The 20,648-nt window shown below is 29.8% G+C and overlaps 3 protein-coding genes across 4 annotated transcripts; 1 reads left to right on the forward strand and 2 right to left on the reverse strand.

Annotated features, from left to right (window-relative positions):
* Nucleotides 1-10,464: 10,464 nt before the first annotated feature.
* LOC133822593 (uncharacterized) lies at nucleotides 10,465-12,588 on the forward strand. Its single transcript, XM_062254975.1, has 3 exons — nucleotides 10,465-11,470; nucleotides 11,568-12,358; nucleotides 12,568-12,588. Exons 1-3 carry the CDS (start codon nucleotides 10,465-10,467, stop codon nucleotides 12,586-12,588), a joined length of 1,818 nt encoding a protein of 605 aa, XP_062110959.1.
* A 1,002-nt stretch (nucleotides 12,589-13,590) lies between these two features.
* LOC133798261 (uncharacterized) lies at nucleotides 13,591-15,157 on the reverse strand. Of its 2 annotated transcripts, XM_062236501.1 has the most exons (4): nucleotides 14,783-15,157; nucleotides 14,589-14,706; nucleotides 13,990-14,513; nucleotides 13,591-13,915 (listed from the first exon to the last, which is right to left on the reverse strand). In XM_062236501.1, exons 2-4 carry the CDS (start codon nucleotides 14,646-14,648, stop codon nucleotides 13,690-13,692), a joined length of 810 nt encoding a protein of 269 aa, XP_062092485.1. In that variant the 5' UTR covers nucleotides 14,649-14,706; nucleotides 14,783-15,157; the 3' UTR covers nucleotides 13,591-13,689. The 2 variants fall into 2 exon arrangements, with proteins under 2 accessions (XP_062092485.1, XP_062092493.1); XM_062236509.1 differs by having other exon boundaries at nucleotides 14,589-15,157.
* Nucleotides 15,158-19,545, reverse strand: LOC133798251 (uncharacterized). The gene is made up of 5 exons (XM_062236490.1): nucleotides 18,808-19,545; nucleotides 16,792-17,667; nucleotides 16,320-16,697; nucleotides 16,178-16,234; nucleotides 15,158-15,663 (listed from the first exon to the last, which is right to left on the reverse strand). The coding sequence occupies exons 1-5, from the start codon at nucleotides 18,955-18,957 to the stop codon at nucleotides 15,412-15,414; spliced, it is 1,713 nt and encodes a 570-aa protein (XP_062092474.1). The 5' UTR covers nucleotides 18,958-19,545; the 3' UTR covers nucleotides 15,158-15,411.
* Nucleotides 19,546-20,648: the final 1,103 nt, after the last annotated feature.

The following is a 20,648-nucleotide window of genomic DNA, read 5'->3' on the forward strand; positions in this document are numbered from 1 at the left end:
TAAGTACAAGTGGGAGATTGTTAGGAGTGTATCCTAAAAGCATGTAAAGACATTTGTTTTTTCTGTGAATAAATAAATACAATGGTTTATTATTATTGTCATATTTAGATTGTTAAATTATTATTTGAATAATTTTGTAAATATCAGAAAAATTCCATATTCATTATTGAGGACGTGATCTTGTATTAGTACGAGAGAATTAAGATCACATGAATGAATAAAAATAGTCAACAACAACAAATTAAAGTTATGGAATTCTTTAATTGGAGTTGTAAGTACGATTTACTGAGTATCATAATGATACAAATAATCTAGATTCGGATTATTGATGTGGAAAGACATCTCGGTAAATGTGCTTTATATAATATGATTATATATGACATGGACCGATATGAATTAAAGTCTTTATCCAAAAACCATTTAATAATAAAGACTTGTAATTCATATCATAACTGATGATCATTTTTAGATCAACCTAAATCCTGAGTGTTCATGAACTCCTGTTCATGTTTATTAAATCTTTTGATTCATTCGTTAAGGTATCTTCAAAGAATGAGGCTAATGACTTTTGTTTTGGAGATTTAATATCATGGATGGCTGGGAACATGTATCAACAATACAGAATCTAATCTTTCCTAACGAATCGTATATTAGTTCCCTTAAGGGTTAATTCTGGAACTGAATGATTTTGAGCTCAAATCTATAATTAGATTATAGACTAATTATTCACTAGTGAATTAATGGTACTTAAGGAATAAGAAGTAAATTAGAAAGGTTAAATGGTAATTCCTCCATTCTAATTTAAGAACTAATTAATTAGAGGGTTGAACTATTGTAAGATAGTTATATCAATGGACAACTTAAGAAAAAGATTTCTGTAAAAGTATATCTATAACATAAAGAGTGCAATTCTTAATTTATAGTGGAGTAATATCATAATTAATAAATTAACTATTATAATTAAAGAGTTTAATTATTTAGTTTCAATTTATTGGAGCTTAATGTTATAGGTTCATGGTCCCCGAAATGGCTCAAACAAACACTGACAAAGGTAAATACAAAAATGGGCAAAAAGGACTTATGTGAAAAGTAAAATATTTTTCTATGTATCAAACATAATTATTGCTTAATTATGTGTAATTAATTAATTATTTAATTTAACAAAAATATAATTAATTTTGAATTAATTTATTTTTGGGATTTTTGGTATTTAAATAATAATAAAAATTGGAAAAATCACATGCCATCACAGGCATGTGGTACACATGTGGCACAGTGCACAGGCACTGTGCTACACGCATAAGAGAGTGTACTCAGTCTCTTGATTCCACAATTTTAGTTATTTAAATATTAAATAAATAATGAGATATTTTAATATGATTAAAATATTATTATTTAAACAAAAATCTGATAACTGATCAGTTATTTTGAATTTGTTTAAAATAACAAATATTTTAATATATAGGATATATTAAATATAGGATATCAGTTTTTCACAGAACATAACTTTACAGGAATAGAAAAATATCTAGGAATCTCTCTCAGAGAAAGAGAACAGTGACATAAAAAAAAAAGTCATTGTTCTTCACAAAACCTAAGTCCAAAACTTTATCAGATCTCATGTGTTGAGAACATCTGATAAATAGTTTATTGCCTATTATTTGTATAGCGAGCCCACACTCGTTCTTTGTGTGCCTGAGAACATTTTGGAAGATCTTGGTGTGAGATCTCGAGAATTTAGCCATATGAAAAGATAGCAACAAGGAAGGACCTGAGGTAATTTTTCTATTCATGTCCTTGATTCAATATATATATGCATGTGAAGAAGTAGATCTAGAAATCCTATGGGATTAATCTAACAATTTAATTGTTGTTCCGTTGCGCATAATCTCTGATTTGATCAATAAAAACCAACAATTCGGTAGTTGGTCTCCCTAACTAACTTGCATAATAGAGTACGCACGAAACATATAATGTTCCTAGGAAACCGTACTACCACTACTCAGATCCTATCCCTAGGATCCTCTTGGCAGCCCACGCGGATCAATCTATGCCAATGTACAAAGGGCAGCGGTAAGAAACTACTACACTTAAGCCGGTCCAATGGGCCTAGATTAATTGCTTGTAATCATGTTACGTTTCTTGTATTATAGCTCCATTAGAGAGCATTTTTCATTATATCCTCATTGGGCCCAGATTAATTCGGCCCAAGTCACATGACTGCCTCAATCGTGCACTGTAGCGAGGATCTCAATTTTTTCTCTTGTATGCATAAATATTGTTGAACTTGCAGAAAACCTTCATTGTTAAACTCTCTAAAGCTTAATACTAGTGACTCGTGGACTAAGGCTGGTTAACGCCCCAAGTAAAAAATGCGATCTTGTTCATTTCTTTGCCTTTCTTCCTACCTCTTATTTCTCAATATATTTATAGTTTTTGAAAATCTCGGTAAACAGGAGGCAGCAGATCCATCATCAATATATTGGAGCGGATTGAAGCGTAGGATTCATTTAGTCTCATTAGAAAATAGAGCACTTAATCTTAATGTTGATAGTCAAGGGGTTCTGTGGCTCACATTGCAACAAGCATTCTCTACCGTGATAAGGCATCTACAAGTGGCAAGATCTCCATGATAGATTCTACCAAAGCAATGGCCCTTGCATCTTCCAATTGACGTAATCTATCTCCAACATCAAGCAAGAATAAGAAATTCGTGTAGAAGAAAAGAAAGGGGAAAAAATTATTTCTCTGATACCATATTAGATTAAGAAGTAAAAGAAAAAATAAATCTGATAAAATCTTATTGAATCAGATGAAGAAGATGAACAAAACCAATATCAGTCCATAAAGCTCTCTCTTATTATTAGAATGAGACTTGGGCTCTCTTTAAATAGAGAAGACCCTTAACAGAAACCTAACGTAAGATCAAGACTGAGACTAACTAAACAATAGACTAACGAAACTAAACAGAACTTAACTAAACTAAAGCTACCATATGTCTAATCTAGTTGGGCTCTCAAATTTTGAGGAATTCTTGCTTAGGGTTAGAGAAGTATTATTCTGAAGTTTGGTGATCTATTAAAAAAATCACAAGAATAATTGGAGGAGATGGGTGTTCGGTCAAAAGGGGAAGAAGAAGATGAGATGGAAAAAAAAAATATTTGGAATTTATTTGGGAGAAAGATATAAATGAAAACTCTCTTTTTCTTTCCTTATTTTCTGAAATATAAATTTGTAAAATGAAGACTCCTAGCCTTGATGTGTTGGCCCACCTCCTCCCTTATCTCCCTTAGTCAAGACCATATGACCATTTGATCAACTTAACACATGCCATGCTCTCAAGATCAATGTTAGCCTCTTAACTTAGTCACCACTCTACATCTAAAACGTAGCACCTAGTACTCATGTAGCTGGCTGAACATACTCTATAATCCCTCCTTCATAGGCCACTTGTCACACACTTAAACAATGTGTAGAAACCCAACTCCATCATCATTTATTTACTCATCCATTCTTAGTGTATGTACGCATTATATCCGGAAAAAAATCTTCTGTCCCAAAAAGCATGTCCCCACCCTGTCCCACCAACAAATTTAAGTTACCTGGTTTCTTCATTTATTAAGTATTTTAATGAAAAACTATAACGTTAACTAAGGTTAAGTGAATAGTTAACTTTCATCCCACAATTAATGCTATATTCTCTCTCTCTCTCCGTATTGTAAAAATCTCATTTTAATTCAATAATAATATCCTTCAAAGTAAATAATATTTTATACAAATAAATTTCATTTTATTCATCTCCTATCCTGCTGCTGCAGAACAATTTTTTTTTTCTGGGTTTCTCCTATTTTATTGAAGAAGAAGAAAACAATTAAGCTCCATTTTCTATTTTTTTATTTTTTATTTTCTTTCTTTAAAATGAATATTCACATAGACCATATATTCAAATCACACATATATATGATTTTTTTTTTTTTGCTTTTGCTGAATCACACGTATATAGAATTATATATAATCAAATATTTTGTTTTATTCATTCGTTTTTTTAAGGATTTTATTTTATAAGATGTAGAAAATATCTTGTTTTATTCCTTGTATCTTATTCCTATTATATATATATATATTAATTTTTACTTTTTAAAATTTTGTTATATTAGTTTGATTCTATATATTCTTATATAGTTATAGTTATTAGTTTACTTTATAACAAATTATTAATTATTAATATTTAATTTATTCATTAATATATTTTTAACATCTGACTTATTTATATAATATACAGGATTATGAATATTGATACAAATAATGAGGAACAACACTCCAACAATCAAAGGAATGAAGATCAAGAAGCTACAAATGATTACGCTGTAAAAATAATGCAAATTCATTCCAACATTCCTGATGATGAGATACCAAAGGTTAGTATGGAATTTGAAACTGAAGAACAAGCTTATAATTTTTATAATGTTTATGCTTATAAGGTTGGTTTTAGCATACGGAGAAGCAAAAGTCATAAGGATAATGAAAATGGAAAAATAAAAAATAGAACTTTTTGTTGCTCATGTGAAGGCTTTCGGGAGAAAGATAAACGAAATGATAATGTGAAATGTCATCGTGCTACAACAAGATTTGGTTGTTTGGCGAGGATGAAGATAAAACTTCATCAATTTGGAAAATATCAAGTTATTGAATTTAATGCAGAGCATACACATGTGACTTCAAGCCCCAGTAAGAGTCACTTACATAGGTCACAAAGAAGAATAACCCCTGCTCAAGCATCTGAAATTGAAATGGCTGAGAATTCAGGAATTGCTCCTAAAGCCAGTATGGAACTAATGATTAGGCGAGCCGGCGGACATGAAAATCTTGGATTTATTTTGGATGATTGTTGAAATTATATACGCACCAAAAGAACAATTCAAATGCATGCAGGAGATACAGGTGGTGTTCTTGAATATCTTCAAAAGATGAAGTCAAAAGATCCTAATTTTTATTATGCATTGCAAGCGGATGAAGATGATTTGTTAACAAATATATTTTGGGCGGATGCACGAATGAAGGAATCATATTATAACTTTGGTGATGTTGTTAGCTTTGACACAACCTACCGAAAAAATCATGATTGTCGACCTTTTGCTATGTTTGTTGGGGTAAATCATCAAAACAAACCACTATATTTGGGGCTGCATTGTTATATGATGAAACTACTGAAACATTTATGTGGTTATTTGACACATTTGTAGAAGCTATGTCATGGAAAAAACCAAAAACTATTCTTACTGATCAAGATGCGGCAATGGCAAAAGCATTAAGATCCCAATGGCCAGAAACGTATCACCGTTTATGTATTTGGCATATGTATCAGAATACAGCTAAACACTTGAGTAGTGTTTTTGAAAGATTTCATGAATTTGCTACTGATTTTGGAAATTGCATATATGAGTATGATGAAGAATGTGAATTTATTGAGGCTTGGGGGAACATGATTGGGAAATATAATCTTGAAAATAATGATTGGTTGGCACAATAGTTCAAGGTTAAGGAGAAATGGGCTTTAGTATATGGAAGAGAGACTTTTTGTGCAAATATGATTACTACACAGCGAAGTGAAAGCATGAATAATGTACTTAAAAAGTATGTCAGCTATCAACACACTATGTTGCGTTTTTTAGAGCATTTTGAGAGGTTGATTGATGATCGACGTTATGAAGAGTTAAAAGCCGACTTTAGAGTAAGTCAACGTAATTTGGCACCATCACTTCCAATTGAAATTTTGAATCATGCAGCGAATGTGTATACCCCTGCAGTGTTGAGAATGTTTGAGGTTGAGTTTTCAAAGGCTTATAGTTGTGCTATGGAACTTATTACTGAGTTAGGAGTTATGAGAGAATATAAGCTTACTCCGAATGGTAAGTCTTTTCACCACACAGTTAAATATGATTCATCGGCTAATACAACAATATGTAGTTGCAAGAAGTTTGAGTTTGCAGGAATATTATGCTCACATATTCTTAAAGTCTTTTCCTTTCATAATATTGTGAAAATACCTTCTCAATACATTTTAAAGAGGTGGACAAAGCATGCGAAGATGGGAGTTACAAGTAGTACCTTTGAGATTAAACAGGGAGATGATCCTAAAGCAAGTTTGGCATTACGTTATTGTTTAACGCCCAAAATGTGACTACACTAAGCGGTAGTTGTAGTAAGATCGGGCGGTCGATCCACAAGGAGGTAACCTAAAATCAAAAGGTTAGTAGAAAATAGCACAAAAAGTTAGTAACAAGAAGTAAATAAAATTGTAAATGGAAAGATGTTTGAGATTTTGGTATTGTATTTTGATAAAGTGATGAAATGAGATAAGTGAAATAAAGGTAAGATGTAATCAAGAGTTTGAGAAAATGAAAGGTTTCAAGAATAATCCAAATGCTTGTTTAGTTACTTGGTTACTTGATTTACAAAAATACACAAGTAAATAGTTCACATCCCAACATTTACTTGGAAAATCTAACATTAAAGTCCATAGTTTTTCTAACAAAAGTTCATTTGAGTTATAAAGTTTTTTACTTTAAAAGCACAATGTTAATCTTATGAAAAATCTAAAAATGACAAAATACCCAAGGGCAATAATGCAATAGAAGATTAGACATAAAATTATGTCTAATATTACTTTTACTAATTAGAAGCACATAGAAAGAGCATGACTAATCCTATATACTATTAGCATAAGTAAATAGAGATAACAAAATAAAGATAGAGATGAAAAAACATAAATAACTCAAATATATTACATTAAGAACATAGTAAATCAAAGTAGCAAAATAACATCACTTGCATGTGGAATCATCACTAACCTTCCTAGGAAGATTAGGCCATTATGCTCATGATTCTCACAAAATTCTAAGAAGAAAATATGAGAAGAAAGTGAGTGGAAATTTTGCTATAGTTTCTCTACTTTAAAAATTACATACCAAATGTGAAGAAAGTGCCCCTATTTATAGATGAGGAAAAGGACTAAAAAGAAATTAAACAACAAAATAGGGTTTACAAAATAAATCTGAAATATTAATAATAAAATATGATTTTGAAAAATCAAATCTTATTATCAATATTACCCTAGCTATTTTTGTGTATAGTCAAAATGCTCTTTTTCTAAAATACCACAAAAACATAATCTATAAAGCTCAAAATAGCAATTTACAAAGCCCAATACCCACAAAACATGGCTGGTGACACAAGAGGGTTTTGACCCATTTTCAACCAATGAGAGAGTGCCACGTAGGCAGCCTTGGCTGAAGAAAATGCCTTGGGCCTTGACTGGGTCGTTGGGTGCTTTGGGCCTTTGGTGATGAATGGCTTGACTTGGGCCTTTGCTGAAGGAGAAAAGGAGGTCACGTTGAACTTGGTGAAATCTGGAGGAAATATGCATATATGTAAGAAATATGCATGTTGGGTCTTGACAGTATGTTGCCTTGGAGGAGATGATGCGGACAGGTGGCAGCTGTGGAGTGCAAAGAGGCTGGCGGGCCTGGGCCTATTTTGGGCTTCAAGTCTTCAAAAATGTCACTTTCTTCATTTTCTTTTTCAGTTTTAACTATTTCTCTATTCTCCCTTTTTATTAGTGTCAAAATGCAATTTATTTCCTGAAAATTAAACATAAATTAAATTAAAATTAATATTTTAAATTATAAAATATATTACAATAAATTCATGAAAATATTAATTAAAACTTAATTTATTTTACACTTTAGAACTAATAAATTTGCATTTTTTGAGCACTAATCAGTTATCAAGATTTGTCAAGATCCTACACTCATATTGTAACAAAAGCATCAGTAACTGAAAAAGCCTATAAACTTGCTAGAGATGGTTTTAAACGACTTTCAGATGATGTGGATGCTTGTTTGGAAGAAGATACGGTTGGAAGAAAAGAGGAGAATCGTACTACCGGTGGAATCAATACAACAATAAAAGGTATAAAAACAAATAATAAGAGAATTCGTGGTAGTTCTTCTACACGTCCAAAGAATGCTCTTGAGAAGATGCGTAAAAAAACTAAAGTTTCTAAAAAAAACTTGTCTACAAAACAGGTACTTATTCTTATTTTTTTAACTTTATGTTTTCAATTCTATAATTTTATAATATTAAATGTTATATATTTTATCTTACAGGTTTCACAAGTCTTTAACAACAATGATCAAGTCAACAATTATATGCCACTTTGTCAACCAGATTTTTCATTCCCGACTACATCATATAATCCTAACCATGTAATATACTATATGTTTTATTTAATTTTTTTTATCAAGAACCAATTTTATATATATTTATATCTTTTTATTTTTTACAGATTAATATGGCACCTGAAAATCCAAGCATACAAATAAGCATGACTGAATTACTTTTACAGGTATATTGACTTTATTTAATAATAATAATAATAATAATAAATGCATTGCTTAATAAAAAATTTATTATGCAGGCCGAGAAGACACCTATTGGATTTGAAGATAGTCAATCTTTCAAGAATATCTAAGAATTTGGCTTGGTGGAGTTAGCAATTTTTAAAGGCACAAATTTATTGATATGTTTTGGAATTTAATTTATAATTATGATTATGTGGAGTTAGAAGATAACTTTTATAAAGAATTTTGTTATTTTTAACAATTGTGTGAAATTTTGTTATATATATATATATAAAAGATGTTATATAAATTCATACGAGCAAAACAAAAGAGTTGGACAAAAATTTGAAAAATTAAATAACAGTAGGGTGTGAAATAAAGGTATATTTGTCAATAAAAATATCTAGTTATTTTTATAATAGTTAAGGATATATATTGATAAAATTATTAAATGTTACCCCTTTTTTTTTAAAAAAAAAAAGAAGAAGAAGAATTATGTACCTACCAAATAAAGTTGTCAAACTAATTAATATATATACAATATTTGTTAAAAAAAAATACAAATATACTGAATAATAAATAAATATTAGCACAAGATAGGAAAAGAAAGAATATGATATATAGTTAATTTAATATTTAGTACTGATATTGTTATTGAATCAAGAGAGAGAATATAACATTAATTGTAGGATGAAAGTTAACTGCCTGTTAACCTTAGTTAATCTTACTTAACGTTACAAATTTTTATTAAAGTACTTAATAAATGAAAAAACCAGGTGGCTTAAATTTATGGGGAGTTTACATTTCTATACTAATAATAAATAATAATATCAAATCTGTTAGGGAAAAAATTATCTACCGAAATCCTACTAATTATTTACATTACTAACATTTTCATATGATGTAATAAAACAATAAGAATCTCATATATTACTCACATTAAAATAAAATTTCCTTAAATAGAAGTGTACGTATTTACCAATTTTTGATTTAATAAAACAAAATGAATACCCATATATTACTCACATTCCCTTAAAATTCCCTTAAATATAACAATTTAAGTGTACGGATATAACAATTTCTGATTGCATATATTACATATATTAACAATTCCCTTAAATTCCCTTAAAATCCCCAATATATTACATATATAAAATTCTCTTAAATAAATGTGTACGTACATAACAATTTCTGATTTAATATAACAAAATGAATCCCTATATTACTTCCATGATAAAATCTTTCCTTAATCAAATGTGTTAATTTCGTGTATAAAAAATATATATATATGTATTAACCAAATCATTGCATAATATCATTGCTTTATTACACATTTATGTTCTCCATATTTTTGTTTTAATTCACAGCTTATATAACATTTGAATCAAAATGTAAACAATACAGAAATCATTATTGTATATAATTTGGCTATTAGCAACAACTCCATTGTTCTACTAGTAACCAACTTGAATAGTAATATAAAGGGGGACTGAAGATCATAAGGTGCCTTGAAGTAGTCATTTGATACTAGTAAGTATTTAATTTATTAAAAGTAAACCATTTAGTATATAAATAAATTGATGTGATTTTTGGTGTATGAAATGATGATGATTATGGGTTTAGTTTATCAGAAATAAGAATAGTTATTTATAAGAATTTGTATTGTTAAAAGTTATGTTTATTCAATTCTTTTATTTGTTTTGTTGTGTATGACAAGCAACTGATTTTGTATCAAGTTTTGTTAAGGGAATGATTCCACCGTTTTTTTGTTGGATACTTGAAAGTAGTATTTTAATAGTGTTCGATTAATGACATAGCTAGTATCAAGTATTATCAAGTATTAGCATATCATTAGGTTGCAATTTGAATACCAAGAGGTATATTGGTGTATTATATACTACCAACTATATAATGTTTAATAACAATTGAAATTATTGTTTAGAATTTGGTTATGGATACCAAATAGTATATTTCAAGCTAGAACACTAATCATATTGATACTATGTTTTCAAGTATAATTATAGTCTGGCATATGTTGTATTTATATTGAATTTGTAGGAACATGGACATGGTAATGATAGTTGTGTACTACAATGGTATTTGGGAGGATACATTCAATTATAAAGATTATGAAGTGACTGGAATATTGATCCCAAATGGTAGCACATATGAGATTCTAAGGAGTTCCGTTTGTGATGCTTTGGAATTAGGCAGTGAAATAGATAGATTGGACCTACAATTTCAAATAAAAGATGGAATCCCGCCAATGACAATAAAGGATGACAAGGGCTTAAATTTCTACCTTGAGATGAAGCGCAGTGCTTCTAACAACACATCATTCCCCTTGCTAGTAACGACCTACAAAAGTGCAACAGTTGATAACACACAAAAACTATTGTTTGGAAGCAATAGCAAAAATGCTACCACCCAAGAAAAAGAGTGTGAAGAAATCAGACAATTACATTCGTGGAGTGAAATTGCAAATAATATGGCAAATTACATGTTTGAGCAGGAGCAACTAGCTTTGACAAATAATAGTGAACTACACAACACATGTTTGATCATAGATCCCCATGTTGAAAAAATTTCAATTAAACAAGTATTTCGTGACAAAAGTGTGGTGGTGGATGCAATGAATATGTATTCAATAAAACACAACTATCAGCACAAAGTCAAGCGTTCATCAAAAACGGATTATGTCTTAGTTTGTTTGGATGATGAGTGTAAATGGTACTTCCATGCATCATCATTGGGGAAAACAGATATGTTTAAAATCAGAAGTTTCGAGGAGATACACACTTGTTCGTTAAGTGTTATCTGTGGTGACCATCGTCAAGCTACTAGTACTTTAGTGGGGAATATATTAAAGAGAAAACTTATGAACCCAAAAAAGATTCTTACGCCAAATGACATTGTTGATGACATGATGGATGATTACAGTGTATCAATTTCGTATCAGAAAGCATGGCGAGGGAAAGAAAAGGCATTAGAACTATCAAGAGGAAGACCAGATGAGTCATACCAAATTCTACCTTCATTCTTATTCATGCTACAACAAAAAAACCCAGGTAATAAGTACAAATATTTATATATAAAAAGTAGATCATGTTTGATGTTAATTGTTTACATGTTAATAAACTACCTAAATGTATCCATTTAATACAGGTACAATTACTGACCTTGTCATGGATAATGAAAATAGATTCAAATATCTATTTTTTGCAATTGGCATCTCTATTGAAAATTGGCAGCATTGTACACCTATTGTTGTTGTAGATGGGACATTCTTAAAATCAATGTATGGCGGGACTTTGTTATCAGCGAGTTCACAAAATACAAATAGAAAGATATTCCCCCTAGCATTTGCAATAGTCGATTCTGAAAATGATGCCTCATGGGAATGGTTCATGCGCAAATTGAAAGAATCTTATGGTGAGCGTGAAGGACAATGCATAATTTCTGATAGGCATAAGAGTATCGAAAAAGCCACATTGAAAGTATATCCAAGAATTATGCATGGTTATTGTGGTTACCACCTACTACAGAACATTAAGAAAAAAATAAAAAGGGGTGGTGAAGAGCTAAAAAATGCATTAGAAGGGGCTAGTAAGGCTTATAATATGGATGAGTTTGAAAGATACATGTGTGATCTGGACAGAGTAGATGGAAGAATAAGATCATATCTAGCGAATGAAGTTGGCTTTGAGAAATGGACAAGAGTTTTTAGCCCAAACAAACGATTTTCAACATTAACATCTAATATTGCAGAATCAATAAATTCTGCACTCAACGCTGCAAGGGAATTACCAGTATCACTTTTGGTGGAGTCCATTAGATGCCTGGTTCAAAAATGGCATTGGGCAAACAAACACCTGGCATCTTCAACATTCACAAATCTATCATCTGAAGTAGAGGAGTCGTTGAAGTACAATCGAGAATGGTCACGCAAAATGAAGGTAACAAACTTTGAAATTATATTTTATTTATTTGTTTAATAATAAAGATTACTAATTACTTTTCATTTTTTAAAAGGTTGAAACATCGAACCTAGTTGTCTACACAGTTTATGATTCCAAAAAGTCATATACCGTAGACTTGGGAAATAAAACTTGTACCTGTGATAAATTCCAATATGATAAAATGCCATGTTCACATGCAATGGCAGTCATTGGACGAAGAAATCTAGATTGTTATGATTACTGCTCATATTATTACACGAAACAATCATATATCGCAGCATACGAGGGTTCAATCTTGCCTCTTGGTGACATGTCAACATGGGAAGTACCATAAATTTTTTTAGCAATTGATGTACTACCACCTGCCACTAAACGACCTGCAGGTAGACCAAGGAAACAACGATATCGAGGTGCCCATGAGAAAAAGGATCAACACAAATGTGGGCGGTGTCAGGAAAAAGGCCACAACAGAAAAACATGCAAAAATCCGCCTATCATGCGTCCTAGTAATATGAAGAGAAATTAAAGTTACAGTTTCATCTTTTTGTATTTTTTTTATATTTACATTCAAATATGAGGTGTTCAGTTGACGATTTGAATGATTGTCTGATAAAATACATTTATGGTTTCGTATTTTATTAAATTTTTCCTTGATAGATAATATTCAAAACCAGATTTTAACATTTGATAGATGGAATAAAATGTTATATTACTACCACATGGTATATAAATACATTTAAATAACATGGCAAACATAGAAAATCAAGCCTGTTATACAAGAAATTGTCACAAAATGATTACACCACTAGTCATTATTTATGTCATTTCATAAATAAAACATATTTATATAAATATATATAGAAGAAAATTATAAGTTGAGAGGCCTGACTTAGCAGATTATTGTTCTATTAATGAGGTATGAGTAATTTCAAGTTTATTCCCCCACATAGTATATTATCGTTCTATTAATGAGGTATGAGTAATTTTAAGTTTATTCCCCCACATAATATATCTAAGAATGATGAATGTAATTTTTTCTCTATATCTAAGAATTATATATAATAGAACACATTGCTACAATAAGATAAATAATAGAAAATGCTTCACGAAATTTTGTACTACTAATTATATTTCAACTTGAATAATAAAAATTACTATTAAATAGAATTAAAACTGGTTATTGAAAACCAATATATAAGATTACTGTCAATGTATCACAGAACCTCGAACATAAAATAAAATATGTTTAACTAAGAATTGCTGTTTTATTGTCAATAGCCCTTGATCTGTCATATCTGCTAGGAAATTCAGATACAGAAAGGTAGCATTCAAATATCAATAGCTATTTTATTGTCAACAACCTTTGATCTCTCATATCTGCCAGGAAATTCAGATTCAGAAAGGTAGCCTTCAACTTGTTTCTTTTTTGCGTAGACATACAACTCAACACAAATTTTATTGCGAAACACATCCACCGGCATCGGATTAGGCAACTTTTTAATTTCACCTCGCAAAAAATACTCAGCGAATTTGATGATGAAAATCCCACAGTCACTATTATTAAAAAAAAAACAGGTTACATTTTACAATTATAACCAAAGAATGAATGAATGAATACAATTGAATACCTATCAGTTTGTTCTGGAAGGTCAAGCACCATGAAAACTTCAAGAGGATCTGTTTCTTTCTTGTTCGCAAACTCATGAGCATTAGGAAAAATATCCATTCTACTAGCAAAAAATTCAATCCTAGCAAGTAATATAGGCAACAATACTGCATAGGGTCTCATCGCTTTCGATACTTTCCTCAGAGATGCATTTGTTCCCACTATAGAGTTGTACACCTCAAGACATCGCTTATGAATATTAAATATGCATAAAACCCAATGTGTCAAATCCTCAATGAGCACAGGCATCAAAATAAAATCAACTGTATTCCATCGAACATTACAATGCAAGTGCAACCCATCAATATACTCACTTATTGCATTATTGTCCGGTATTGCTGCTGCATTCTTTCCAGAATTCACATATTTTTTATATAATGAGTTGATCCGCTGACCAAAAAAAGAATCTGTTGTTGTTGCTGAAATACTAATACTCTCGTCGTATCTAATTTGCTTCCTCAGGTAGTAAAATGCGATGTTTATGTGCTGCATATTAATTAATATACTAATTAGTATCAAGAAAAAAAATATGAGAAGTAAGCAAAAATCAATATCTCTAACCATTATATCTAGATTTCTTCCTGGAGTCAACAGATCATAAAACCATTGTTTGTTATCCATGTCACCAACACCGAAATGGAGAGGAGGGTTTATTCTCTCGTCTAGAAACAACTTCTTCCTGCGTTCGTCAAAAATTATATTTAAAAATAACCATTCAAATGATTATGTAAATTAATAATGTTGTTTGGCACTACCTATTATTTTGTTTAAATCCAAAACGAAACCATTGGTCAAAAGCCAATTGCTCAGAAAAATGAGGAGTATGCTCCAAGTCAGAAGAAAAAGGATACAATCCTTTGATAGTTATAATTACTGGATTGGATTTGGACAAAGTAGTCTTCTTAGCAAAAGCAAACTCATCTGGAAATGGATCTTTAGTATGAACTCCTGGTTTGGCACTACGCTGACGAGAAACCAATCCAGCCTCAATAACAGGTAGATTGGAGTATTCCTATTATAAAAATCTACTAATTAGTAAAAAATTATATAATAATGCTATTTCATTAGATGATTGAAAATAACAAGAAAAAAAACAAATATTGAATAGAAATTTTTAAACCCAACCTCATTTTTCTTATCTGCATAGCGCTTAATGACTTCATCAACTGTATCACCAAGTGCCTTGACAAATCCAACATCATCATCATCATTCCCACTTACAACATCAGCAGCTTCATTTGGAATTGACTTATCACCAATAATATTGTCTTTTTTTTCTTCAGGATTATCATTAGAGTTAACTATTGCATCCTTGTACACACTTTTATGATCAATACCCTATCGTTGAAATACATCAACGATGCAAACTCATATTTGAAACATGTTAAGTATGTACAGAGCATGTAAAAAGACCTATAATGAAAATGCTTACTTTGTCATCACTGCAACCATTGTCCTTATGATCTTCTGTTTTTTGTTTATGCTGGTTGTGGTCCTCTTGGTTTTGGGTATATGATTGACCAACTATTTTATTTTGAATTGATGGGGTGTGAACAGTATCATTGTTATGCATAAGTTCAATATCCAAAATGTTTTGACTTATTATATCAAAACTTGGGAGATCCTCATACTCAATCTGTAAAATATTCAAAGAAAAATGGTTAATATGTTGATCACAAAAAAAAAACCTCTAAAAACCAAATATAGAACCATATATAGCTTGCACGCCAACCTATTTGTTCAGCTACCATTCAGTATCCACTCACAATAACTCATATAATAAAACAAGAACTATAAGCTCCCCCCTCCAAAATAAAAAAGACACAAAAATACCTTATTCTCTTCTTTCTGATTTTGTAACTTAGCATTAATTTCAATTTCTCCATTAATCTTAGATGACAAGAAAAAAAATGCATATCGGTGGCTAACCATTGTGTTCACAATATACTAAAATTCAATATCTAAAATAAAATAAATTAGTTCAATATATAAATATTTAACAAAGAAGATACCTTACTGACTTCTTTTTGTTTTTCTTGGTAAACACAAATATTAACATAAAAAACTTCAGCTAGCTGAAATATAAATATGAATACAATATAGACACAATTACAAGTACAACATATAACAAAAATTACATCAAAAGCTACCTTGTAGTCTTCTTTTTCAAGTTGAATGTCAGTAATCATTTCAATTTGATCATGGAACTGGAATTGGAAAATATACAACAATTATTGTTAAACTATCAAACAAAATTAAAAATGAACAAAAACATCAAACCTTAACATGTACCATATATTGCTTAATTTCCTTCAATGCTTCGACAAAAACATCCATCTTGGTATCATTATTCTTCATGATCTTCTCCAACAAATCAAACCTCGCATCAATAAGTGATTTGTAATTGTTAATTTTTAGATCTAATTGGTCTTGCTTAATAAGAACAACCTTGATGCGATCAATCAAATCAGTAAATTGAGGTCGTTCCTTGTCAAACGATATTGGTGGTGGCATATACGAGCATTCCCCAGCATAAGTCATTTTCCCCTTCACATGAAATGGTTGAAAGTCATCATCCGTTTCTGAATCCGACATTGACAAAACATTGAAATTTTTGATGTCCAACAACATAGCCTCTTCTTCTGAAGGGATAATGTGATTTACCTTAAGCTAAAAAAACATGGAACACATTTGTAAGAGCTTATACAATAGATAAAAAAAAAATAATCTAAAATGTTAGAAAGCTAAGAAGTAGTAAACTCACCACAGATGAAATAAACACTTTCTTTTCTAGCGTACTATATTCAGGCTTTGATGTGCTACTCCATTTGGATATTCTAAAAACTTGCTCTTCGTCATAAAAACAAAATCTATCATCCTTGAGATTGGGTATCGTTTCATACAGCCAACACTGGAATGCTAATGGGAACCCACCCAACTTGTATGTTTTTGAAGATGGGCAAGTGGGGTTACCAGCAACCTTAATCACCGATTTCTCTTTTTCTCCAACCTTCTTTTTCTGCATTCCCTTAAAACTCGCTTGCAACTCTTTCAACGTTAGATCGAACACTAGCTTACCCCAAGGAAATGTTTCAAACTCATCAGAACCTACCAGATTCAAGATATTGTCTTCAACAAGTTTACCATCATGTTTAGACATCAAATAGTTAGACAAGAAATACAGAGCAGCCAACTTAACAGCGAAAATATAATCATCTTCAAATTTGCTTGACCCAAATCGTGTATGTATAACTTCACGACATACATTTTGATCGCTGAAATATTTATCAACAAATTTATTGCTGATGTTAAATCTTTCTAGACTATAATCACCATAGCATTTCAAACCAGTTATTATGGCAAACTCGCCTAATCCAAATCTAACTCTCTTGCCTCCAAAATCAAACCACATCTCTTCATTATTGGTTTGATAAAGTTCCCTCATCAACGCATGATGAATTACCTGAGCTTGTATGTTGTAAGATTTAAGATCCAATAAGTGCCCAAAACAGGTAGACATCAACATTTTCTGTTGATTATTTGATAATTTTTTCTTAATGTCATTAATAATATTACTTTTCCCCCAAAAATGTATTTTACCACCAATTCTATCTTCGGGTTTGAAATACAAGTCCCATATCTGAAAATGAGAAACGATGTAAAAAAAAGTGTTTAATACTATTACTAAAATGTGCCACATAAGATTAATACTAACTGGTATGCAATATCAAACACACAAATAATATTCACTACTATACAATATATAAAACGATATTGGCCGACATGTCATATTGATACTAAGTACTGACAATTGAAAACTTTAAAAGAAACAAGACCCATTAAGTTACTACAATATATGTGAGGTTATCAAAAATCATATATTTAACTACTCCAAAATAGCTACCAATAAGTATCCAGAACTTGAACTCTCAAAAGCAACATATCACATTTAGATACTATCATATAAATAAACGTTAATTTTTTTTTTAAATTTAGATACTATTGAGTATTTATCTTGTAACTTGATACACACAAAGTGTCAAAAAAATAATCAGTACAATATTAAACAATAAATTTCCCAATAAATAATATTCACTACTATACAATATATAAAATGATATTGGCCGACATGTTATGGTGGCACTAAGTACTGGCAACTGAAAACTTTAAAAGAAACAAGACCCATTAAGTTACTACAATATATATGAGGTTATCAAAAATCATATATTTAACTACTCCAAAATAGCTACCAATAAGTATCCACAACTTGAACTCTCAAAAGCAACATATCACATTTAGATACTATCATATAAATAAACATTAATTTTTTTTTTAAAATTTAGATACTATTGAGTATTTATCTTGTAACTTGATACACACAAAGTGTCAAAAAAATAATCAGTACAATATTAAACAATAAATTTCCCAATAAATCTTTAGAAACGGTAATAACTTACAAGCAAATATACATACAAGGATGAAAGGATTATACATTAGTATGAGAATCTAAACAAACATATATTTTAAAAACGACCAAATCACTATAATGATTTTGAATAAAATCAGCACAAAAGCCAACTTAAATCACAAAACCCACAGAGCAATTGTACTGTGTAAAAATCAACCAAAATGAATACCCAAACATATAGCTAAATATATTTCATCCATAGATAAAAATTCATAAAAAAGAGAACTTGATATATAACTTGAATACCATCTTCAACACATGAATACCCCAAAACACGGTGGGTGTAAAAAACCAACAAAAAATAGATCAAACCTTTATCTTTTTGGTTGGGAAGAATGTTTCAAGTGAAGAACTTGACTCATATTTCATATGTTTCTGCTTCTTGGCCGGTCGTTCAACAGCTTTGCGGGCCACCGTCGACACCTTTCGCTTCCCCGACTTGTCTTCGGCAAGTGACTGCATTTTCTACTCTCAGTGGCAAAATGTGGCTTCTGAATAGATACACCGTATTTGACCATCTCAGCTATTCAATGAGATCCTCAAATGAATTTTCCAAACTTCAATCAAACCCCAAAAAATGAGGGATTCAAATCTCTCTCTCTCTCCATATACCGTAAGTAAAGAAAGAAAAGAATAGAAATTATTGCTTTGTAAATAAGGAAATAAATTATTGCTTTGTAAATAAGGAAATAAATTATACCTTTTTAATATCTCAAAAAAAAAAAATGTAACAGTAAAAAAAAGGAAATCAAAGAGCTTAATATATGGAAATATAATTAGCTTGATATATGATGTTAAAAAAAAGTGGGTATAATAAATATGTAAATAAAATATGATTATATGTTATTTATGTTAATTAATATTATAATGTGGGTATATTAAAATATCAGTTTTATATTTGTAATTATAATGTGGGTATATTATTTATATTATAACGTGTGTGAGTGTAAATCTTCATAAATTTATTAGTGGGATAGGATGGAGACATACTTTTGGGGACAGAAGATTTTTTTCCATTATATCCAAGGTCTAAATTACATTACTATAAAAGTAAATTCACATAAATATTTAAGATTTAAAAAAATACTTAAAATATCAAATTTGGAAAAATTTATAAAAATACAAAGAAGCATAACCGTAAATATAGAATTTTTTTTAAACAAACAATATAATTTTTTTTAAATCAAAATTTATAAGTTTGTAATTATATATTACGATTTTGTAAATAATATTTGCATACTAAATAAAAAATTATAATAAGGGATTATTGTTACAATTGTTATCTATATTTTTGTAATTTTTGCAGTATTTTTTAAATTTAGAGTGTAATGTGTAAATTTTCCAAATATAAATGAGAGATAAAGCCCATTATACCCTTTATTGACCTTTGTAACATATTAGTCTTTCTATGTATCCCACTTTTTCACTAAGTCATAAAAATGCTAAATAATATTAAACACCAATACAACATTTTTGGTATATTTCTAAGTTTCAGCCTAAGTAACTGAATTTACATCCATAATGCCAATATATAATAAATATATCATCGTCGTATTAGGAATTTATACCACCTCCAATAATTATGATATTTTTCCAAATTAAAGCCTCAGAAATGCCACACATCCTTCACAAAATGGTAACAATTTATTCTTAATTGGCCATAATTATTCAAATTATTTTTATTATCCCTTCAGTGTAGTTAATATAAACTATTATCTGAGTGGTTAGTTTCATAGTATGAAATTCGGTATACACACACAATCGGCTTAATTCTTTGATTTTATACTGAAATATCAATTTGAGTATTTTTTTTATCACATTTTTCATAATTCTAATTATCTTTTAGTTATAATTTCAAATTCCAAACCCAATTATGCTCAATAATCAATTTCGGCTTTTTTTTTTTTTTGCTAAAACACATATTACCTTATAATAGGTTATTAATATTATCAAATTACAATTTTCCCATTTTATATATATCTCTTCTATATAGAAAGTGTGTAGATAATGAAAATTATTGGTTTTAACTGTTTTTTATTTTTTTTAATGTTAATTTTAACGGAATATTCTTATATTTAACTGTAGATTGTAAACATCACTTAAACTTAAATAAAATGAATAATTAAAAAAATTAAAATATGATATTTTTGAGA

This window comes from Humulus lupulus, chromosome 1 (assembly GCF_963169125.1).
Source record: "Humulus lupulus chromosome 1, drHumLupu1.1, whole genome shotgun sequence".
Lineage (NCBI taxonomy): Eukaryota > Viridiplantae > Streptophyta > Magnoliopsida > Rosales > Cannabaceae > Humulus > Humulus lupulus.